At 39.7% G+C, this 20,459-nt stretch overlaps 5 protein-coding genes across 12 annotated transcripts; 1 reads left to right on the top strand and 4 right to left on the bottom strand.

Moving 5' to 3' along the window:
• Positions 1 to 3,840: 3,840 nt before the first annotated feature.
• LOC133835613 (prolyl 4-hydroxylase subunit alpha-1-like) lies at positions 3,841 to 5,895 on the bottom strand. The gene is made up of 7 exons (XM_062265626.1): positions 5,665 to 5,895; positions 5,450 to 5,601; positions 5,250 to 5,388; positions 4,999 to 5,192; positions 4,335 to 4,945; positions 4,107 to 4,275; positions 3,841 to 4,049 (listed from the first exon to the last, which is right to left on the bottom strand). The coding sequence occupies exons 1-7, from the start codon at positions 5,874 to 5,876 to the stop codon at positions 3,967 to 3,969; spliced, it is 1,560 nt and encodes a 519-aa protein (XP_062121610.1). The 5' UTR covers positions 5,877 to 5,895; the 3' UTR covers positions 3,841 to 3,966.
• Positions 5,896 to 6,416: 521 nt separating this feature from the next.
• Positions 6,417 to 11,221, bottom strand: LOC133836801 (uncharacterized). The gene is given in 15 exon segments (XM_062267387.1): positions 6,417 to 6,531; positions 6,593 to 6,761; positions 6,812 to 6,982; positions 6,984 to 7,426; positions 7,486 to 7,679; positions 7,739 to 7,889; positions 7,949 to 8,096; positions 8,172 to 8,249; positions 9,127 to 9,173; positions 9,241 to 9,385; positions 9,451 to 9,498; positions 9,560 to 10,089; positions 10,150 to 10,331; positions 10,500 to 10,793; positions 11,052 to 11,221. Coding segments are annotated over 15 exon segments (2,784 nt in total). The 5' UTR covers positions 11,144 to 11,221; the 3' UTR covers positions 6,417 to 6,439.
• Positions 9,071 to 10,768, bottom strand: LOC133835617 (uncharacterized). Its single transcript, XM_062265632.1, has 6 exons — positions 10,500 to 10,768; positions 10,150 to 10,331; positions 9,560 to 10,089; positions 9,451 to 9,498; positions 9,241 to 9,385; positions 9,071 to 9,173 (listed from the first exon to the last, which is right to left on the bottom strand). The coding sequence occupies exons 1-6, from the start codon at positions 10,694 to 10,696 to the stop codon at positions 9,109 to 9,111; spliced, it is 1,167 nt and encodes a 388-aa protein (XP_062121616.1). The 5' UTR covers positions 10,697 to 10,768; the 3' UTR covers positions 9,071 to 9,108.
• A 684-nt stretch (positions 11,222 to 11,905) lies between the features above and the next one.
• LOC133835811 (phosphoribosyl pyrophosphate synthase-associated protein 2) lies at positions 11,906 to 19,842 on the top strand. 8 transcript variants are annotated; one of them, XM_062265896.1, is made up of 8 exons: positions 11,906 to 12,065; positions 17,440 to 17,676; positions 17,738 to 18,026; positions 18,092 to 18,258; positions 18,776 to 18,832; positions 19,130 to 19,271; positions 19,339 to 19,485; positions 19,548 to 19,842. In XM_062265896.1, exons 2-8 carry the CDS (start codon positions 17,480 to 17,482, stop codon positions 19,704 to 19,706), a joined length of 1,158 nt encoding a protein of 385 aa, XP_062121880.1. In that variant the 5' UTR covers positions 11,906 to 12,065; positions 17,440 to 17,479; the 3' UTR covers positions 19,707 to 19,842. The 8 variants fall into 8 exon arrangements, with proteins under 8 accessions (XP_062121880.1, XP_062121877.1, XP_062121875.1 ...); XM_062265893.1 differs by having other exon boundaries at positions 11,906 to 12,168; positions 19,160 to 19,271; XM_062265891.1 differs by having other exon boundaries at positions 11,906 to 12,168.
• Positions 13,755 to 17,441, bottom strand: LOC133835809 (cytosolic carboxypeptidase 6). The gene is given in 8 exon segments (XM_062265889.1): positions 13,755 to 13,965; positions 13,967 to 14,002; positions 14,004 to 14,449; positions 14,516 to 14,831; positions 14,895 to 15,269; positions 15,329 to 15,370; positions 15,373 to 15,896; positions 15,955 to 17,441. Coding segments are annotated over 8 exon segments (1,905 nt in total). The 5' UTR covers positions 16,016 to 17,441; the 3' UTR covers positions 13,755 to 13,860.
• Positions 19,843 to 20,459: the final 617 nt, after the last annotated feature.

The raw sequence follows: 20,459 nt of genomic DNA, 5'->3' as shown, positions 1-20,459 counted from the left end.
TCGCTGATAAGTTTCCATTACCTCTAATATCTGATCAGATAAGTAGATTGAAAGGAGCAAAGTATTTCACTTGTTTGGACATGGCGTGCGGATATTATCAGGTTCCATTACACACTGACTCCATCGAATACACGGCTTTTGTGACTCCAGACGGCCAGTTTGAGTTTCTGTCAATGCCGTTTGGTTTAAAAAATGCGCCTTCGGTTTTTCAAAGAGCCGTAATGAAAGCTTTAGGTGAATTAGCGTATTCTTACGTTGTCGTTTATATGGACGATATAATGATTATAGCATCCACCAAAGAAGAGGCACTAGAGAGATTAGAAACTGTTTTAAAGGTTTTGACAGAATCAGGCTTTTCATTTAATGGGGAAAAATGTTCATTTATGAGGAAAACCGTACAGTATTTAGGATACGAAGTACAGGCTGGGGAAATCCGCCCCAATTTACGTAAGATTGAGGCCCTAAGTGCATTGCCACCACCCAAGTCCATTACTACGTTAAGGCAATTTATAGGATTGGCCTCGTATTTTCGCCAGTTCGTATCAGGATTTTCTCAGTTAATGAAACCTCTGTATTCTCTCACTTCTGAGAAAAATAAATTTGTCTGGAAAAATGAACATGAGGTAATACGTAAACAAATTATTAGAATTCTCACAAGTAAGCCAGTTTTATCGATATTCGATCCACAATACCCTATAGAACTCCATACGGATGCAAGTGCCATCGGTTATGGAGCCATACTCTTGCATCGAATAGAAAACAAACCATATGTTGTAGAATACTTCAGTAAGACTACTAGTCTTTGTGAGTCAAAGTACACATCGTATGAGTTAGAAACTCTCGCGGTTATCAATGCCGTTAAACACTTTAAACATTATCTGCATGGAAGAAGGTTTGTTCTTTTTACAGACTGTAATTCGTTGAAGGCGTCCAGAACAAAAATTGAATTATCTGCTAGAGTATACCGTTGGTGGGCATTTCTTCAAGCTTTTGACTTTGACATACAGTATCGAGAAGGGAAGCGTATGGCTCATGTAGATTTTCTGTCAAGAAATCCTTTGCCTAACATGAATAAACAACGACAAAACAAGGTTGTTGAAAAGCGTGTAGAACTGATGACCATTACAGAAAGCTGGATTCAAGCAGAACAGCAGCGTGATCAGGAAACTTTGTCTATAGTAAAAAAATTGAAGGAAGGTGGACTAACCGACGATTTAGCTGCAACCTACGAGATGAGGGCAAACGTGTTATACAGAAAGATTCAAAGACATTCTAGAACTCGTTGCCTGCCAGTTGTTCCTCGAGCGTTTAGGTGGTCAATTATCAATCAAGTTCATGAGTCTATTTTGCACTTAGGCTGGGAAAAAACCCTTGATAAGGCTTATGAGCATTATTGGTTTGTTGGAATGTCAAAGTACGTAAGAAAATTTGTTGATAATTGTATAACCTGTAGGGTGACAAAATCAGCGTCAGGAAAAATTCAAGCTGAATTACATTCAATACCAAAAGTCGGTATACCGTGGCACACGTTGCATATGGATGTAACCGGAAAACTAAGCGGCAAAAATGACCGTAAAGAATACATCATAGTTCAGATTGATGGCTTTACAAAATATGTTCATTTGTATCACACATTCAAACTAGATGTAAACAATTGTATAGACGCGTTGAAATCATCAATTGCTTTGTTTGGTGTACCTACTCGTGTAGTGGCTGACCAAGGCAGAAGCTTTACTGGAGTGAAGTTTGTAGAGTTCTGTAGCTCTCAGAAAATACAGCTTCATTTAATAGCAACTGGTGCTAGTCGCGCCAATGGTCAGGTGGAAAGGGTGATGAGTACTTTGAAAAATTTGTTGACAGTTGTGGAATCTAGTGAACGGTCATGGCAGGACTCTTTGGGAGAAGTGCAATTATCATTGAATTGTACAGTAAATCGAGTTACGAAATCAAGTCCTTTAGAACTATTAATTGGCAAGTGCTCACGACCACTGGGTCTGGTTCCTATTTGTGACGAGGAGAGCGAGGTAGATTTAGACAAACAAAGAACAGAAGCTGTAAAGAATATGCAAAGTGCATCACAATATGACAAAATAAGATTCGATAAGGGCAAAGCAAAAGTAGTCAAGTTTAGTGAAGGGGATTATGTCTTACTCAAAAATAATGAGCGACAACAAACGAAGTTAGATCCAAAGTTTCGTGGACCCTTTATTGTGACAGAAGTTTTAGACGGCGATCGGTACAACTTACGGTCTATTACAAGTAAGAGACAGTACAAGTATCCCCACGAGAGTTTACGCAAAATGCCGGAAGGGCAGGTACCAAGCGAGCTAGATATAGATGGGGATGAAGTGAGTTCATCTGATGAAGCGGTTGAAGACCAATGTGGCATTGGTGAGAGTGAAACGGGCGAAACAGACCGTAGAAACTAGTGTGGCACTAGTGAAATGTAAGACCAGTGTGGCACTGGTAAGAAAATCAGTTGAAACAGACTGTATTGGCTAGTGTGGCACTAGTGGAATGGAAGACCAGTGTGACACTGGTGTATTATAATGTGTTGTCAATGCTACGTGGTGGTACCTGGCCCGGAGGTTAAGAAATGAAAAAGGAGAAAATGTTACGTAAAGAAAAAGTTGAAGGAAAAGAGAGAAAGAATTTCAAGTTAAGAACGAAGATGTGTAAGATTTTGCCTTAAGAGAAATGAAAATTTATAATTGATAAAGAATTTAAGTTTGTTAAATAAAGTTTGAATCGAATGATGGCTTGCTTCTCTTTGATATTACACGAGGACGTGTAAGTGGTCAGGATGGCCGTGTCGGAGCAGGTTCAGTAATTTGAATTGCGCGCCTAAGTCTAGAATTGCACGCCTGCGTCCTGGGGCGAATTGTGTAGTGTTGCAAAAGGCGAGAGCCTTTGTATACTGTACAACACTAGAAAAAGTGAGACGACAGCATATGCGGTTGTCAGTGTGTCTCAGTGTAAGGTTGATAGAATGAGACCACAATAGAACCCATAAGGGTGTGAGTGTGGTAGTGCAGAGAACTGAAAGCGTTCAGTTGGATTGTGAAATAGGAAGAGATCAACACACGCTGAGCCTCGCTTCACTATTTTTAGCGCTAATAATAAAAAGATGGCTGAAATAAACCCACAGACGCAACCAACAAACGATGAAGCAATTCATGCTTCTACATATATATAAATCTAATATCTAATAGCTTTAATGTTTATACCCGCTACACATAGGGTAGAAGGGTATTATAACTTTGTGCCGGCAGGAAATGTATGTAACAGGTAGAACGAAGCATCTCCGACCCCATAAAGTATATATATTCTTGATCAGCGTCAACAGCCAAGACGATCTATCCATGTTCGTCTGTCCGTCTGTGTGTCTGTCCGTCCGTCCGTGTGAAACACTGGATCTCAGAGACTATAAGAGATAGATCTATAATTTTTTTTTCGACAGCATTTGTTATATTTGCACGCAGATCAAGTTTGTTTCAAATTTTTGCCACGCCCACTTCCGCCCCGCAAATCAAAAAAATCGAATAACAAGCGTACTTTTAAAGCTAGAGTTGCGAATTTTGGTATATACAATAATAACTATAGTAGTTATGATTCCTGAAAATTTGGTTGCGATCAGATTGTCAAAGTTATTAAAGAAATACTTTTGTATGGGCAGAAACGCCTACTTACTAGGCGTCTTAGTTGCTTTGGCTGACAATCTGGTATATTGTGCCGTCTATGGTATATTTTGAATGCGGTACTATATCGATATACCAAATATACCACTTGGTATATTTTTAGTATTTTTGCAGTATTATTGGTATATATACCGCAAAAAAATATATTTCTTTTATTCAAAATGGGTAGCGGGTATCTCACAGTCGAGTACACTCGACTGTAGCTTTCTTACTTGTTTTCATTTCATTCATACTTAAAGGATGATCTCGCCTCATCATTCATCTGAGTCTACTTGTATTGACGCCACTTTGGAGGCCTTAAACACGGTCGGTTGAACATCTGTTGATGCTCAAGTACCCATTGTGTGAGGGCTGCAAAAGCATTTGATTTGAATATCGTTTATAAAAGTATTTCCAAATCAAACTAACCAAATTTAGAGCCAATCTTGACAGGGCAAGATGCATGTATGTTTCGCTCTTCGTAGTCAAATGTTTCCAAATTCAAATTGTACCAGAGAACAGCTTTTCCAGGCTCTGGCTGCACCGTCAAGCCGAGGTCAAAAAACAATGTTCCACCACCACTAGGCACATCATTGAGCTGTAAGCAGAAGCAGAAATTCCATTAATAGATCTCCCACTTAGACTTCATTTACCTACATAAAACAAAATTGTGGCAATGCGTTCCTCGCTGCTGGATTTGTTGAAGTAATCATTGTGAATGCTGGCATGTCCTCCAAAGTCATACTTAAGCACCTGCATGACGTCACTATAACTGTCGAGATTTAAATCTGACAAATCTGACATTCGTTTATGCAATCGCACGGCCAGCAAATTCACTTCCCTTGAAACATTTACATGAGGCAACCTAGCGCTCTTCACTGTGCGATAACTAGAAACTTTCTCTCCTTCAGGAGTAGCTACTTTGGCAGGAACCAGAAATGCTTCCATTTCCTGGTCTAAAATTGCAATCTCCGCGCTAGAGATCACATTGTGGAACACGAATATATCGGGATCCATCGAGATCTGTTCCATTTGAAAGGGAGCCAGGCGAAGAAAAGGCGTTCCTGATGTTTTATAGGAACAATGAAGACGTGTTGGCTTAGGTTTAAATGAATAGCCACAGAAATAAGCGTAGGCACTAAAGAAATCGATGAGATCATTCTCAACTTTTTGAGGTTTGTTTGCTTGGAAGTATTCTAACAACTGCTTAGCCTTAGCGTTCAAATCTGGCTCTGACTGCAGCACAAGGCGGGCTAGCTCTAAGTTGTCTAAAAAAAAAGAATGTTAAACTTAAAAATAAATGAACATATAGTGTCCTCACTTAAAGCTGTGTAACATCTAGCTATTAGATGGGAAATTTTACTACGTGTTAGACCCAACAATGCATAGACATCAGTTTGAGTTTTATCCATTAACTCTTTGGCTGTCTCCAGCCATTCGATTGCTGTGTGATAAAGCGATCCATTAAAATAGAGGAATCCCATTTCATAACATTCGAGTGGAGAAAGTTTTGCACTATAGATTTAAAGAGTTGATAAATATAATATATAGCTACAAGGTCGAGTTACTCACTCAGTCTGCATCCCGTCAAGCAATCCTTTGGCAATATCAGTCGCATTTAGCTCATAACTTGAAGCTATGCGATACATGACAATAAAAGTTTCTTTAACATTTTTCAGCTTGGGTCTTTTCCTTATAAAATTCAATTGTTCTGTGGAGGAGTTATTAATAGTTAGTTGATTCACTAACTAACATAAGAATTCATAATTTACTTTGACCAACTGATTGTTCCATCAACTTCTCCACATTAATCCAATCTTCATGCATTTGTCTTATAAGCGACAAAATATTCATCGGATTGGAGAGGAACTCCTCTTCTCGACCCTTTGCTGCCAGTTGTGGCTGATGTAAGTGCTTTGCCAGCCTAAGCAATATTATTTCTAATAAAGATATATTTTAGTAAAATACTAAATAATTTATTACTCACCTTTGCAATGTCTCGATTTTCTCTTGCAATTCATCAATATATTCGTAGAGATTCATCAATAATTTCCCATTTTGTTTCATCAACCGCAGCCTATTAGACACCGATGAAAGATTGTCTGTACTTTCATTATTATTATTATTTTGACATGCCACCAACACAACAGATAAGCTAAGAATATATACAAGAGATCGCAGTAATCCGTAGTGCAACATCGTTTTTTGTCTTATGCTTTAAAGGCTTATTTTGCTGTCACTTTATGAAGCTATCGATCTTAGGTGAAACCAAACGATTTAATTTTCACCACGGTAAATTTAATTGTGAAATCATAATTTCATTCCAAGTTGAAAGTTGTTTGCTAACGTTAGATAGCGATAATATATGTAATAATATTTCTTACGAATGGGTATAAAAGAATCTTTTTAACTATATTAAAATGGTAAAAGTTCTTAGATTGTATTTGTTTTTTAATATATTTTAGTTTTTAACTATATTTTATGCTTCTTTTTTTCAATGCTATATGGAAGCCATGTATTCGATTTTCAAAATTCAAGAATTTATTATCTTTCAATTATTTTTTTTCAGTGTTTCCATGATCGTGTTTCCCTTAGTTCATTATTAAGTCATCGAAGACAAAGATTCAAAAGATAAAGTTAAGTAAAGATTTGTCATATTAAGTTCATTGAGTGATTTAAGAATTATAATAAATAGATCATATTATTTTTCAAAATTCCAAAAAATTTAACAAATTGATTTATTATGGATCTATACAAAATCATCACAATTTATCCGGATATACACGTGTTTTGGGAGGCTTCAAACATGGGCGTGTGAACATCTGTTCCCTTTCATGTATCCATTGTGTCATTGCTGCGAATGTTTATTGTATTTAAGCAACAATTATAACAGGGTTTTAGAATCGCGAACTTACCCAACTTGGTGCCAATCTTCACAGGACAAGATGCATGTTCGTTACGCGTCTCAAAGTCAAAAGTTTCCACGTCCAAATTTTGCCAGAGAACAGCTTTGCCAGGCTCCGGCTGCACTGTTAAGTTTAGCTGAGTAAACATTGTGCCACCGCCACTGGGCACATGATTGAGCTATAAAAGAATTCTTAAATAACATTCGCATATCAATTTCAATTACTTACATACAACAAAACGGTGGCAACGCGATCGTCGGTGAATACTGAACAATTCACGAAGTCATTGTGAAAGCTGTAGTGACCACCAAAACCGTATTTCAGCACCTCTGACAAATAATAATAACTATCATTCAAGTCGGACAAATCCGATATTCGCCGTCTAATTCGAGTAATCAGCGAATTGAGTTGCCTTGAACATTTTTTTATTGGGCAACCAAACGCTGCTCACTGTGCGTATATTTGACAACACCGACTTCCCATTATCAAGTACCCTTGCAGGCAGCATAAATGCTTCCGTTTCTCGCTCTAATATTGAAATCTCTATGCTAGAGATCACATTGTGGAACACAAATATATCGGGATCCTCTGAGATCTGTTCCATTTGAAAGGGAGCCAGTCGAAGGAAAGGTTTTCCTGATGTTTTATAGGAGCACAAAAGTCGCGTGGGTTTTGGTTTATAAGAAGAGCCACAGAGTTGTGCAGTTTTTTCATGAAATGCAATCAAATTATCGTTCTCCACTTCTTCAGGCTTGTTTTCCTGAAAATATTCCAACAACTGTTCGGCTGTGGAACTCAAATCTGGTTCTGCCAGAAGAACTTTGCGAGCAAGCTCCAATTTGTCTAAAACAAAAGCAAAGGAAAGTTTATTATTGGGTAAATAAAGTTTTGAATTGTCTTACCTAAAGCAATGAAACATCGAGCTAATAGATGAGAGATGTCGCTTCTTGTTAGATCCAAAAGATTGTATACATCAGCTGGAGCTTTATCCATTAACTCTTTGGCTGTTTCCAGCCACTCGATTGCTTCGTAATAAAGCGATCCATTGTAATATAGCAATCCCATTTTATAGCACTCGAGTGGTGAAAGTCTGGCACTGTCAGGTTAACATAATGATAAATAAAAATACAGGGTATCATAAGTCGAGCTACTCACTCTGTTTGCATGCCGTCAAGCAATCCGCTGGCAATATCAGCAGAATTCAGCTCATAACTTGAAGCTATGCGATGCATGGCAACCAAAGCTTGCTCAACATTTTCCTGATTTGGTCTTCGCTCATTCATTCGCCGAATATAATCCATTTGTTCTGGTTAGTAAAAATACGTTATAACGTTGTGAACCGCTTAAAAAAAAATCATAAATTACTTTGACCAACTGGTTGTTCCATCAACTTCTCCACATGATTCCAATCTGAATGCATTTGTCTTATAAGCGACAAACTGTTCATCGGATTGGGAGAGGAAATCCTCCTCTTCACCTTTGGCTGCCAGTTGTGGCTGCTGCAAGTGCTTGGCTAGCCTAAGAGATTTCATTGTATACTATTATCATTTATAATTGAGTTTATTACTTACTTTTGCAATGTCTCCACCTTCTCTTGCAATTCATCGATGTATTCGTAGTTATTCAGCAATAATTTTCCATTTTGTTCCAGTAACTGCAGTTTATCCTTTAACGATGCAACATAATCTATAGCTTCACTCGGATTATTCGTTTGACACGCCACCAACAACACATTTAGGCTAAGGATATTCACAAAAGATCGCAGTAATCCGTAGTGCAACATTTTTCGTTTATTTCTGCCAAAGAAGTCGTCTTATTTGTCACTTTAATATGAAAATAAATGCAGAGCGAAACTAAACGTTTTATTCCACTTCATTAGTAATTCGATTAAAAAATTATTTCTTGCTTAAAAGTTGTGCAATATCATTCGACAGCTGCAGACCCTTTATTCATAAATTTAAAACTGGTTGTTATGCTGGTTACAGACGAAGTATTTGAAGTTTTTTAAGTGAATGAGAAGATATATTATTAACTTTTTATTGGGTGCACTTCAAGTTGTAAATTAATCTTCAATAGGAAGAGACCCTGTACTTTATTTGTTTGTTACAAATATATAATATTTATGTTTCAATTAATTTAATAAATAACAAAGGTCTTAAAATGGTACACCCTTAAATATTACTAGAAAATGTTTGAATATATATCTCTATTTACGTTTAAAATTATGAAGAATGTTACACCTCACTTATAAAGTTACATTCATAAATTTAATGAAGAATGTTACACCTCATTTATAGAGAAACATTCTTCATAAATTTAAATGTTAATGCAGATATAATTAATGAATTTTCTTTTATTATCTACATATGATTTTACTCTCTTTTATGCAGTTACAATATCTACTAAAAAACAATATATTCTTTCTCAACAATTTCAAATATCGTATAGATTATATATAAAAGATTTTTTGCATTTATTGAAAGAATGAATTCACCTTATCCAACACGTCTTTTATATACTAATTATCATTCGTCATCGTTCACAAGCTCCATTTCATCCACTCCCGCTTCAAAGAAAAGCTTAATAATTACTGCAAGGATAAAAAAAATAATCACTAATAAATTAAAAATTTATTTAGCATAACACAGTTTATTTACCCATTGAAGTTCCCACAACATTGGGACACATTGTGTGCTTAAAGTTGCCATCGTTAAAGGTGATCAAAGCATCTCCGCGACTTGGTTTGACGACGACATCAATATTTGGTATAGTAAGAACGCCTCCAAAAGCAACATTGTTTAACTAAGTATTAAGAAATATAATATAGATAATATAGATAAGTATGCTAAAGTCTCTTCTTTACTTACAAATACAATCGCTGTAGCTTTCACATCCTCCTGAATTATTTCTTTTAACTGGCAATAAAATAAATTCCATAATAATAATTAAAACCAAATTTGATAAAACAAAACTCACAATTTTCAGTTGAAAGAGTCGAAAAGTATCTGAGTTGCTAAACTTCAACACAAAAAAACCATCCATGGCTCCATCGAGTCCTGTCATGTCCTGCAAACGTTGCGATATACGCCGGATTCTTGGACTATAGCTAATTGGAATCAGGCATCCATTTAATCCAGGCTCCTCTGCAAACTTGTGACTCTCCGGGCAGCTTCTAAAAGCTTGCTTAATGTGGCGAATTTCGCGTTCGTAAATCCCTTGCTTATAGAGCATTACATCGGGATTTATCCACAGATCCTCGACTGCCAGCGGCGCCAATCGAATAAAGTCCGTGTTCCTTTTATTATATTGGCAGCTTAAGGTATTATTCGGCCTAGGCTTGCTTTTACATTGTTGCTGCAGTTCACTGAGCACAACAGGTGGATTGGAATTGGAATCTTCTAATCGATCATCAGTTTTCAAACGTTGTCTCTTTTCCAAAAGTTGCTCATTTGCTGGAGCTAACTTTAAGGCATTGGTTATTGCCACATGTGCACTATATTTCTTATCTGCAAGGCTTTTACTTGATTAGAGATAATGGAAATGATTAAGGAAAAGGAAAAACTTACCTATTTTGAGCAGCGCTTCGAACTGCATTTCATAAACACGCCAATGGGGAATCCCAATTAAATCGTTGAGAGGCGAAGAAGTGTAATTCTCTGCAGCAACTGTCAACCATTTAGCTGCGTCTTCGTAATTCTGCTGCTCAAATAGAGCCACGCCCATGTGATAGCAGTCTAAAGAACTTAGCCTAGAATAGAGAATCAATCCAGCGAAGACAAACAATGATTATTCCCGAGCTTCAAAAGTAAACAACGCTGAAGAATTATACATTTAGTACTATAATTATTTTTACTACCAAAATGATTTTAGTAAAATCTTGAATTATAATTCTTGAAATTTCAGTTACGGAACTTACCTTAAGTGCTTTTTGTTTTTCAAAAAGGAAGCAGGCTGAAAATCGTAGAACTTGACAACGGATTGCAATCGTTGGGCTGCTCGCTGTAAGCTCAAGTGTCGAGGTGTGAGCCCTAAGAGGCGCTTCTGCATTTGGACTTGATCTGCAGCCAGAGGAGCCTCCATCACTCGCTGCCAAGCTGCCCAGTCCTGACTCATGTGGAGTTTCAACTTCAAGGAACTTACAGGATTCGCCAAGTACAATTCTGGAGTGCTATCGACATTCTTAACGAATTCACTATACTTTGATAATGCGCTGTTTAAAACGGAATTTAATTTAATTTCTTCAAAATATTTGCCAAAATAATGTTTAAAAATATTTAAAAGTTACTAAAGGGTTGTGTCCTCGATAGCTAAAATGCCTGCTTGGTTTGTGTCTTAACTGAAAATAGTAAAGGAACACTAAGCCCTTCAGTTCAAGACTAGTTTTAATAAGATAGTTTGCTTAATTAGTCAATGCAAAATAACTTTTCTAATTAAAACTCTTCTAAATAAAAGTTTTTTTTCCACTCACCCCTTGATAATATACAGTCTGGCTTGCAACTCCTTGGCATAATTCTCAAAATTAAGCAACAACATTCGCTCTACATCAAGCAAATCCTGCATATCATTCTCACTGAAATTATCACCGTGAACTAATCCAGACAGCAGCAGTAAAAATATTAAGCCAACCATTTCAGTGTCAAGTTCAAAGTGAAATAATGCCAGAATAGTTAAATATAGCCAATAAATTACTTTTGATGCGCGGCTAATGCAATTTGTCACATTAAATTAAAAGTTAATGTGCACCATTATTTCTATTCGAATTTCAATTGTTAACGGAAATACTCTCAAACTTTCATCGGCTTACAGTTTAAGAGCCACTGGGATTTCAAAAATATACTGCTTGTCTATCTTTGACAAGCAGTGTACTACACAAGCAGTTCAATGCCGCGATGCCAGACCGCAATACCAAACTACAGAAAAATACTACAAAATACCTTTTTGGTATATTAAACCGATAAAAATTGACAAATTTACATTGAAAATACTCTTAAATTTAAATAAAATTATTTCAGCCCAAAGACAATTAATAAAAAGTTGCCAATGCCAATTTTTTCCAGACACTGTCTAGCTTATTTGAAAAGTACAGAAACAAATACACTTTCAAACATTGCGCCCAGTTGTTTGGTATATATTAATATACCTTTTGAAGTGTAACCAGCTGACAGTTGTAAATCTGTAACCAATTGGAAGTCAACTACGGTCACGCTACTTTTAAAATGACTCATTCGGTGGGGGAGTGAGTGAGTTGTTCAATTGCTTGGCTGCTTTCATACAAAAATAAACTCGTTGTTCTATTTGAGCTTGTTGCGACGTCTCTCTCTCAGTTGCACTTGCAATCTCAATTGAAACGGTTCGCAGTGCTGCCTCAACTAGGCGTACGTTACACACACAACTTGAGATAAAAAAGGAAAAAAAATTGTAACAATTTGTGCTAAAGCAAATCAATAATTCAACAGGGCGGACGCAAAAAGCTCTGAGTGTGGTATATGTGATTGCAATAAATAATTATTACAGTTTTTAAACAGCAGACAGAGAGAGGACAACAGAAACAGATACCACAACGACATGCTACTGCAGAGAAACAAGTAAAAAAGCGGCATATGGTTTCTTTCCTTTGCTAATTTTGTGTTCACTGCATAATTTAATTAGTGTCTCGCTGTGTGTACATTTCTCATTTTGTCTCGATCCCTCATTTGTCTCGATCCCTTCGCACATAATCGCTCTCTTCCTCCCACTTGAACTCACAATTGTGCTGCTTGTCTAGACTCTTGAGAGTTTTTTTTGCTTCTTATTTGCGTTTCAGTTTTATCTGTTGACATATGTTTGTTCTGTATATGTAACTGTGTGCTCATATGTGTATGTATGTATTGTGTTGCTTACTACTTCATGTTCGCTGCTTTATTTACATTTTGTTTTGTTCATCACATTCTTGCCGGCGTTGCCATCGGCATAAAGAGCGTGGCCAGCTGTTTTGCTTTTATTAACATGCTTCACGAATCATGATAACGAATGTCACCCCCAAAGTTCATTGCTTATTAATTTTAATCGCCCGTATAATCATCAACGTGCGTGTTTATTTCTGTCGAATATTTAGTGAGTTGCTTAGTTTGTTGAATGTTATCAAATTGGGCTGGTAGCTCATGAAGCCGAATACAGTATGGCAACGCTGTGCGCGCGACTCGTTCGCTCTCAACAAAGTTCTGCTGCTCTTTGGTGCTTGCTCTTGCGCTCCATTTATTTATTCACATTCTGTTCTTCGCCTTTTATTTATACAAAAACGATAAAGTGTCTTTTATTGATTTGAAAGCCGCGAACGTGAACGCAACTGGCGACGGATTTGTTAATTGGAAGCGTTAATCAATCAACGCTATATCACTCACTGCCCACACAAATAACAACAACAGTCGTCGTCTGTTGCTTTTCGTGGTCGTCGTGGTGTTATCACAAATTTCGCGCGTGTTTTTTTCATACATACAACAAAAAAATTAAGGTTGAGAGCATTTTTCATACACAAGGTACCTGATTAATAAGAGTTCCCATTATTTACTGACGAGTACACAGCAAATGCATTGTTAACACGAGTGCGCGAGTAGATAAGATAGACTTCAGTCTAATTAAACGATTTGAGCGACAAACGCCCACGCAAATAAATCTAACACACGCACACTCTCACGTGCATTTGTTGAGTGAAACTTACATGTGTAGAGATTGCAGAAACTGCTCACACTCATGCACTTTATTGCTTGTGTCCTTTTGTTGTTGTTGTGTTTGTCTGACAGTTAACTGTGATTTGTAAATATTTGCGGCCATATGCTTTGCTCACATTACAATTGAAGACGATGCCACTGTGGCGCATGGAAGTGGGACAGAGAGAGCAGGTGAACATTACTCGTGCTGAACGAGTCCGCGGGGGGGTGATGGGTGGAGGTGGCAGTGGAGGTGTCTCTGCCTGGCAGCAGGCCAACAGAGCAATGCGCAACAATAGACGGCAATTACTACACATCAACCACAACATGCACAAACACGTACGTGTGTTGGGGATTTGCATATATACTATGTGCGCATACATACGTAAATCGTATATATGTATTTACTCGACATGATAAGCTACAAATTCCACTCGAATGTGAGCGCCAACTTGTTGAGTGAGTGAAGGCAAAGCTTTTGATTAGATATAACTGTTTATTTAAGTAAGAAACAAAGCTGCAACTGGCAAGAAGCATAGAAAATCGATTAGAGCGTAAATTGTTACAGTTCCCCAGTTGTTCCCCATTCATTTAACGCCTATCATCGGCATCGAAACTGCTCGATTTGAGTTTAAGGCTGCCGCGCGTCAGCTGATTCAGATCGATTATGGACAGGTACGGCTTTGGGGGGCACACTCACACCGGGTGGCACAGGCATCTCCATCGTCAAGGGGGGCGGCTCCACGCTTGCTGCGACTACCAACTCCACCTCCAGCTCCTCCTTGATGCTCACACACACCCAAAGAATACTGATCATGCAGTGCACAATTTGCTGTGGCGGCTCGTCGATAGTTTCGATAACCACTAAAGCTGCTGCTACCAGGCGCAATATTCATCGGTCTCGTTGGTGAATACCCGCCCTCATCCGACGAAACGCCACCTGCCGAGTCGTAGCAGATGCTCAGATTAGTGTACGAAATGGGCGCATGACAGCGTGTCGTCTTCGCCCTTGGCTTCACCTCGTAGCGTGTGCGGGAACGAGAGCGAGAATGATGAGTGCGCGGACGTCCTCGACGCTTGCCCTGCAACCTCATCTCGGAGACCAGCGGCATGGGCAAGACATTAATGAAGCGATAATACTGCAGCAAGGTGCGCGTCAAATTACGACCAACGCGATGATCTGAGGGCGGATGAACGGATGAAGTCAGTCAAGAAGGAATTGATCAAGGATAAAACCATAACTTACAGCCATCCTCGTTGTACAGCGCTATAGTCTTTCCGTCGCGCAGATAATGACCCGCCATGGACACCTCCAACGTGTAGGCGTTGACCGTGTCGCTGAGACGCTCACAGCAATAGCGACGCACGCTGCCCGCCTTGCGTTCATCCGCATTGAACATGGTGTGCTCAGCAACATAATCCTGGGCATTGCTGGCGAAGAGACGAGGAAAGACCAGATGACGCTCGTAGCGATAGACATCCTCGTAGGTGTTGCCATAGATGAAGCAGCCATGCATGCTGCTATTCGCATGTAGATCAATGACAAAGTCAATCTGATAGGTCTACGATGGTAGTGTGTTCTCCGATATAATTACATTACTAAACGATAATTGCAATCAACTTACATCTGAATTGTCTAGTTCCTTCAGCACATTCCTGATGGCATGCAGCTCCGGTTGCGTGTACTCCGATGCCACATGCCAGTTGCGATTCATGTCCTGGCCCATCAGATTGCATCGATTGTTACCCAGGAAGACACCATCCGGATTCACCATTGGCACAATTTTAAAGACGAAATTCTCGCGCAGCACTTGCGCTATGGGATGATTGCCCACCAGAAACTCAATCAATCCTTGGCACACATGCGAAGCAGGAGCTTCACTCGAATGCGTGCGACACAAAATCACAATGACGCGTATAAAGCTGCGTTCCAGGCGATTCGTGGAGCGCTGATTGTGCGTCACCTGATCAATGGTCACCAGATCCACATTGCGATTTTGCTGGCAAAGGAAACGGATATTAAGGGGAACAATTAAAGTGGATTAAGCGGCACACTCACCAAGGATTTAACAAGCACACAACGTGTGAAACGCTTCTCTCGGGTCCCTGACGTGCATCGATTACATTTAGATATGATTGCAGTCGAGAGTAACTGTAAGGCGATGCCAAAGCAAACATGTACACGTCCTCCTCCTTGTCAAAGTTGAAGCCAAAGCTGAGCACATAATGACCCTGATGCATGGCCGAACGATAGAAGAACACCTGACGCTTAGGCAAACGTTGCCACTTGGGACGACTCGAGGATTTCACGAGTGGGGTCAGTCCGCAGTTGAAAAGATTACGACTCTTGCTGATGTTGACAATGTTGAAAAGCACACGCTGATCCTGTTTCACATTGTCCACCGTAAAGTTGAACCAGAAGCGATAGCGTGGATTGCAAGTGTCGGGACGCAAGAACAAATCGTACTCGAATTCGCCCACCAACTCCGCTTTGCCCAAATTCCCTGTCTCGAAGGCCGCATCGAAGCACAAGTGACCACGCTTCGCTTTGCCGCTCTGACCAGGCGGACGTATGATGACCCTGGAGACATTTCCCAGTCCTCCCTCGCCATCGCTGTCCTCACTGTCTGTAAAGGGAAAGTGAAGATAATCAGTTATGGAATATATGTCTCTCAATTCTTGTACCATCTGAGCCACGCTCATACATGCTCGTATGCTGCAACGGATCACAGGCTATGCCCAGCATTTTGAGCGCACTTTTACTTCGACACAAGTGGTGCTAACAACGTGCAAAGCTCTTCTAATGCCAGTGCTAATCCGTTGCAGCAGTGCTGCACTCATAAGTTGCCACAACTGCCACCTGCTGCCCATCATGAAAAGGGACTTAATCCGCGTGCTATCTTTAAACTTGATATGGCCACGTATGCGTGTCTTGCCTATTGCAAACTGCCAAGCAAACTGCCTCAAACGTCATCCTATCAAAATTGAATAGTCGCGGTTGCGTTTGCTGCCTGACTGCGCCTCAAGGAGCCGCCAATTGGCATATTACTTTCTTTGCGGAAGTGTCGTGATTTATGAACTGAACCGAACCGAACCCAACCGGGGAACAGCAGCCTAGCCGCCACGTCTTAGGCATCCACTCACCTGAATCACCCATGCCGCTTGCCGCTTGATTGGCTGCCTCACCACTGCTGCATGTGCGGCAACTTCAAGAATGCTCCTTTGGCTTTGCTGCACTCCAGCTGCCAGCACATTGACCTGCTTGGAATTAAAAATAGAATTTCAATTAAGACAAGCGACTTCACTTGGCCACGCCCACTGTTCACTACCGGATTTTTATGTGCGCCTTGAGAGCTTTCACTTTTCTTTTGCGATTCGCGTGCGATGTCTTTTGTGGGGCGAGAACTTATAGATTCCAATCGGAGCTTAGTTTAGAGAGAAGGAGACACTATGCGTCGACGGACTAACGATGGGCTAACTGGCCGTTTGAGCCGAATTGGGCTGAATGAACAGCGTTGCCTTGAACGTTGCCGAGTCCTGTCTAATGTTTTGCTTGGCACTTTTGACGTTGCCATACACACCTCCTCTCCCTTAACTGCTTACCACCTGATCACTCACGTGGTGTGCCAACTGCGACTCCGTCAGTTTGGTTCTTGTTTGGTCGATAAAAACGCGCACAGTTGGCATTGCGGTTTTGGCCAGAAATATTCTTACACAGCAATTTTGCGCGTCACGGCAGTCTTTAGTCTTTAAACAGCAAAACGCCAAACACTGGGCAAAACAAAGTTGGCAGACCAACCTAATTGCCTGCAGCTTGTTGCAGGCGCACCACAGGAGACACACACAGAGAAACACACACAAACCCATAAATATAACACACAACTGGCAACTCGCAACAAAGTAGTTCACCAGGGCTAATCAATAAAAGCGTGTGGCATACGCGTAATATTTATGACTGTTCATCAGTCGTAAAGGGAAAACTTATCGTTAACATGTCCAAACGCAGGTTGCCCTTTTTTACACATACCAACACACACACTCTCACACAGTTCATTGAATTTGTTGTTGTTATTATTGTTATTGTTTTTTTGTTGTGCCCATTTCTTTGAAATGACTTCACAACGCTGTTGACCCGCAATAACTTTTGTTGTCTTCCTGTTTTTGTTATAGATTAGGCAGTGTGCGCCCACCGAAGCGTTGCAGAAGCGACATGGATAACACCTCCACCTCGGATATTGTTATTATCAATGGCAACTCGCATCCGGATCTCGCCAATATGGTGGCCGAGCGGATGGGCCTCAAGAATGGCGGTTGCTCGGTCTTCCACAAATCGAATCGCGAGACCATCGTTGAGATCAGCGACTCGGTGCGCGGCAAGGACATTTACATCATACAAACTGGCACCAAGTGAGTGAGCAATTCATTTAATATATTAGCCAAATAACTAATTATTTATTGAACCTTACAGAGATGCCAACAACAATATTATGGAACTGCTGATTATGGCTTATGCTTGCAAGACTTCGTCGGCTCGTTCCATTGTTGGAGTCATACCATATTTGCCCTACTCCAAGCAGTGCAAGATGCGCAAGCGTGGCTGCATTGTGTCCAAGCTATTGGCCAAAATGATGTGCACTTCAGGACTCACTCATATTATTACCATGGACTTGCACCAGAAGGAGATACAAGGCTTCTTCGATATACCCGTTGATAATTTGCGCGCTTCGCCATTTCTGCTGCAGTACATTCAAGAAAGCGTGAGCTTTATACTCAGAATATAGTCCATGAAGTGTTATTAATGCGTTTCTCTTTCCCTTAATAGATACCCGACTATCGCAACTCAGTGATTGTGGCACGCAATCCTGGCGTTGCCAAGAAAGCCAACTCTTATGCGGAACGTTTGCGTCTAGGCCTTGCCGTCATCCACGGTGAGCAAAAGGAGGCTGAGAGCGATGAAGTCGATGGCAGATACTCGCCACCACCCACCAGGTGAGTCTCTAAGCCAAAGTTGTGCAGCCACTGCTTGTTTTGTGTTTAGATTGTGTTTAGGGCTTCCTTTTATGACGCAAGCCTTTAAACTGTCTAGTATTGAATTTCGTATTCAAGCAAGTTCCTATAGAACTTTTGCGAACTGCAATTGTGCATTTCTTCATTCGCCCAGCTTTGTGTGTTTTTTTGTCGAGTAGACCAACCAATTGCTCTGTAATTTAGAGCTTGTGCACTCGCAGCTAGCAGATGAATATTATAATTAACATATGGAAGTCAGTCGCGTAGTTTGATTTGCATTCATCATCCACACACTTGAACCTTTGTGGACCGTTTCGCATTACTCATTTGTTGTTTCTCTGTACTTCATGACAACAACTGTAGTTATATGTTTGTTTGCTGTTATTGCTTACGCATTTTTAGCAAATTTATTTTGCTGTAGTTTTGAGTTTTGTGGCAAGTTGCAAAACGCCAACCAAACGAAATTTTTTTCCTTATTTCTATTATTTGTGTCATGCAGGGCGTATAGCAATATATTAGGAAATTCTATTGAAATGTGCACACTATCGGCGTCTAGGTTTGTATCTAAACAATTCAAATTGATAATTGATTGTTTACATTTCTTTTTTTATCCATTATTTTCAATGATAAGCAAATTGTATATGTACTATCATTTTTCTTTTTTTGGTTACGATATCGACAATGCGCGACAACCACGACAATCTCAACCAAAACCACAATCTCAACCTCAAACATGCACCACACACACAAATCGAAAACAACAACTGCACTTGCCAACCACCACCACGATGCACCACGAACACCTCACACTTGAATCATGCCAAAAAATGCCAATTGCCACACTAATCACAAGAAACTCTACTCCACAACATGCACCCAGCAGCAGCCGCACACGCACCACATCGGTGTCGGTGGGCGTGCCCGAGCATCCGGTTAAAGTCAAGCCTCCGCTTACTATTGTGGGCGATGTGAATGGACGCATTGCCATCATGGTGGTAAGTACAACAGTTTAAGACACTGACTTGTTTATCCGAATAATAATGGTTTTATTTCTTTATTTAGGATGACTTGATTGACGATGTGGAATCATTTGTGGCTGCCGCTGAAATGTTAAAGGATAATGGTGCCTGTAAGATCTATGTGCTGGCCACACATGGTCTGCTTAGCTCGGATGCGCCGCGTCTGCTTGAGGAGTCGGTGATCGATGAGGTGCGTATTCTTTATTAAATTACTTATATACTACGTCTAATTATATTCGTTATGCTCTGCAGATCGTTGTCACCAATACCATTCCACATGAGATACAGAAGTTGCAGTGCAACAAGATCAAGACGATTGATATCTCGATACTGATTGCTGAAGCCATACGTCGCATACACAACAAGGAGTCCATGTCTTATCTGTTTCGTAATGTCACATTAGAGGATTAGGCTTACACCATCCACACACACACGCACACAGCATCCACACACCAACCACACACACACATTACATTTACAGTGTTACAAAATGTCACAAAAAAAAAGAAAATGCCAGTGAAGTTTCTTCATGGAAGTTGCGCCTTTATATATTGTTTGTTTTATCCCCCCTCCTCCAAGAAAACTCCCCTTCCCCCTCTTTAATTTAAATAAATCAAATATTTTATAGTGCGCCTTGCGCACAGCTGCTCAAATACAATTGAAATATGCTTTTAAATTGGTTATTTGTATTCACTTCAAATTGTAGACGGTTTATTGGTTTGCTTTTCAGTTTGACAAAATTCCATTGCATACTTTTAGGCTGCGCCATTAAAAAGTCGCATTGCTGTAGAATACACTTGCACACATACATATTGTAGAAGTATTGTATGAATACAAAGTCGTAGTTCTCACTCGTTTATCTCATCTTAGTACCAAAATTCCAACAATTTTTCACAATACTAAATAATAAGCTAACTCCAATTTACAAACAAGCAAGGTCACTTCCGGCATATACAAAACAAAGCAGAAAAAAAAATCAATTAAAGCTAATCATCATTTTTTTTGTAAGCTTATCAAATTGCAATTGTTAATACACAACCACAATGGTCATTTCGGATTTTGTGAATGGCTGGCGCTATTCACAATTGATTGTTAACACACAATTGTTAAAAAGGGGCAGCTAATCTCGACTGTAAATCATAAATGGGGTTTTCTTTAAATTTA

The sequence above is a fragment of the Drosophila sulfurigaster genome, chromosome 2R, assembly GCF_023558435.1.
Source record: "Drosophila sulfurigaster albostrigata strain 15112-1811.04 chromosome 2R, ASM2355843v2, whole genome shotgun sequence".
NCBI classification, from domain to species: domain Eukaryota; kingdom Metazoa; phylum Arthropoda; class Insecta; order Diptera; family Drosophilidae; genus Drosophila; species Drosophila sulfurigaster.
The sequence above is the reverse complement of the archived record's forward strand: the minus strand, read 5'-3'. Positions and strand labels throughout refer to the sequence as shown.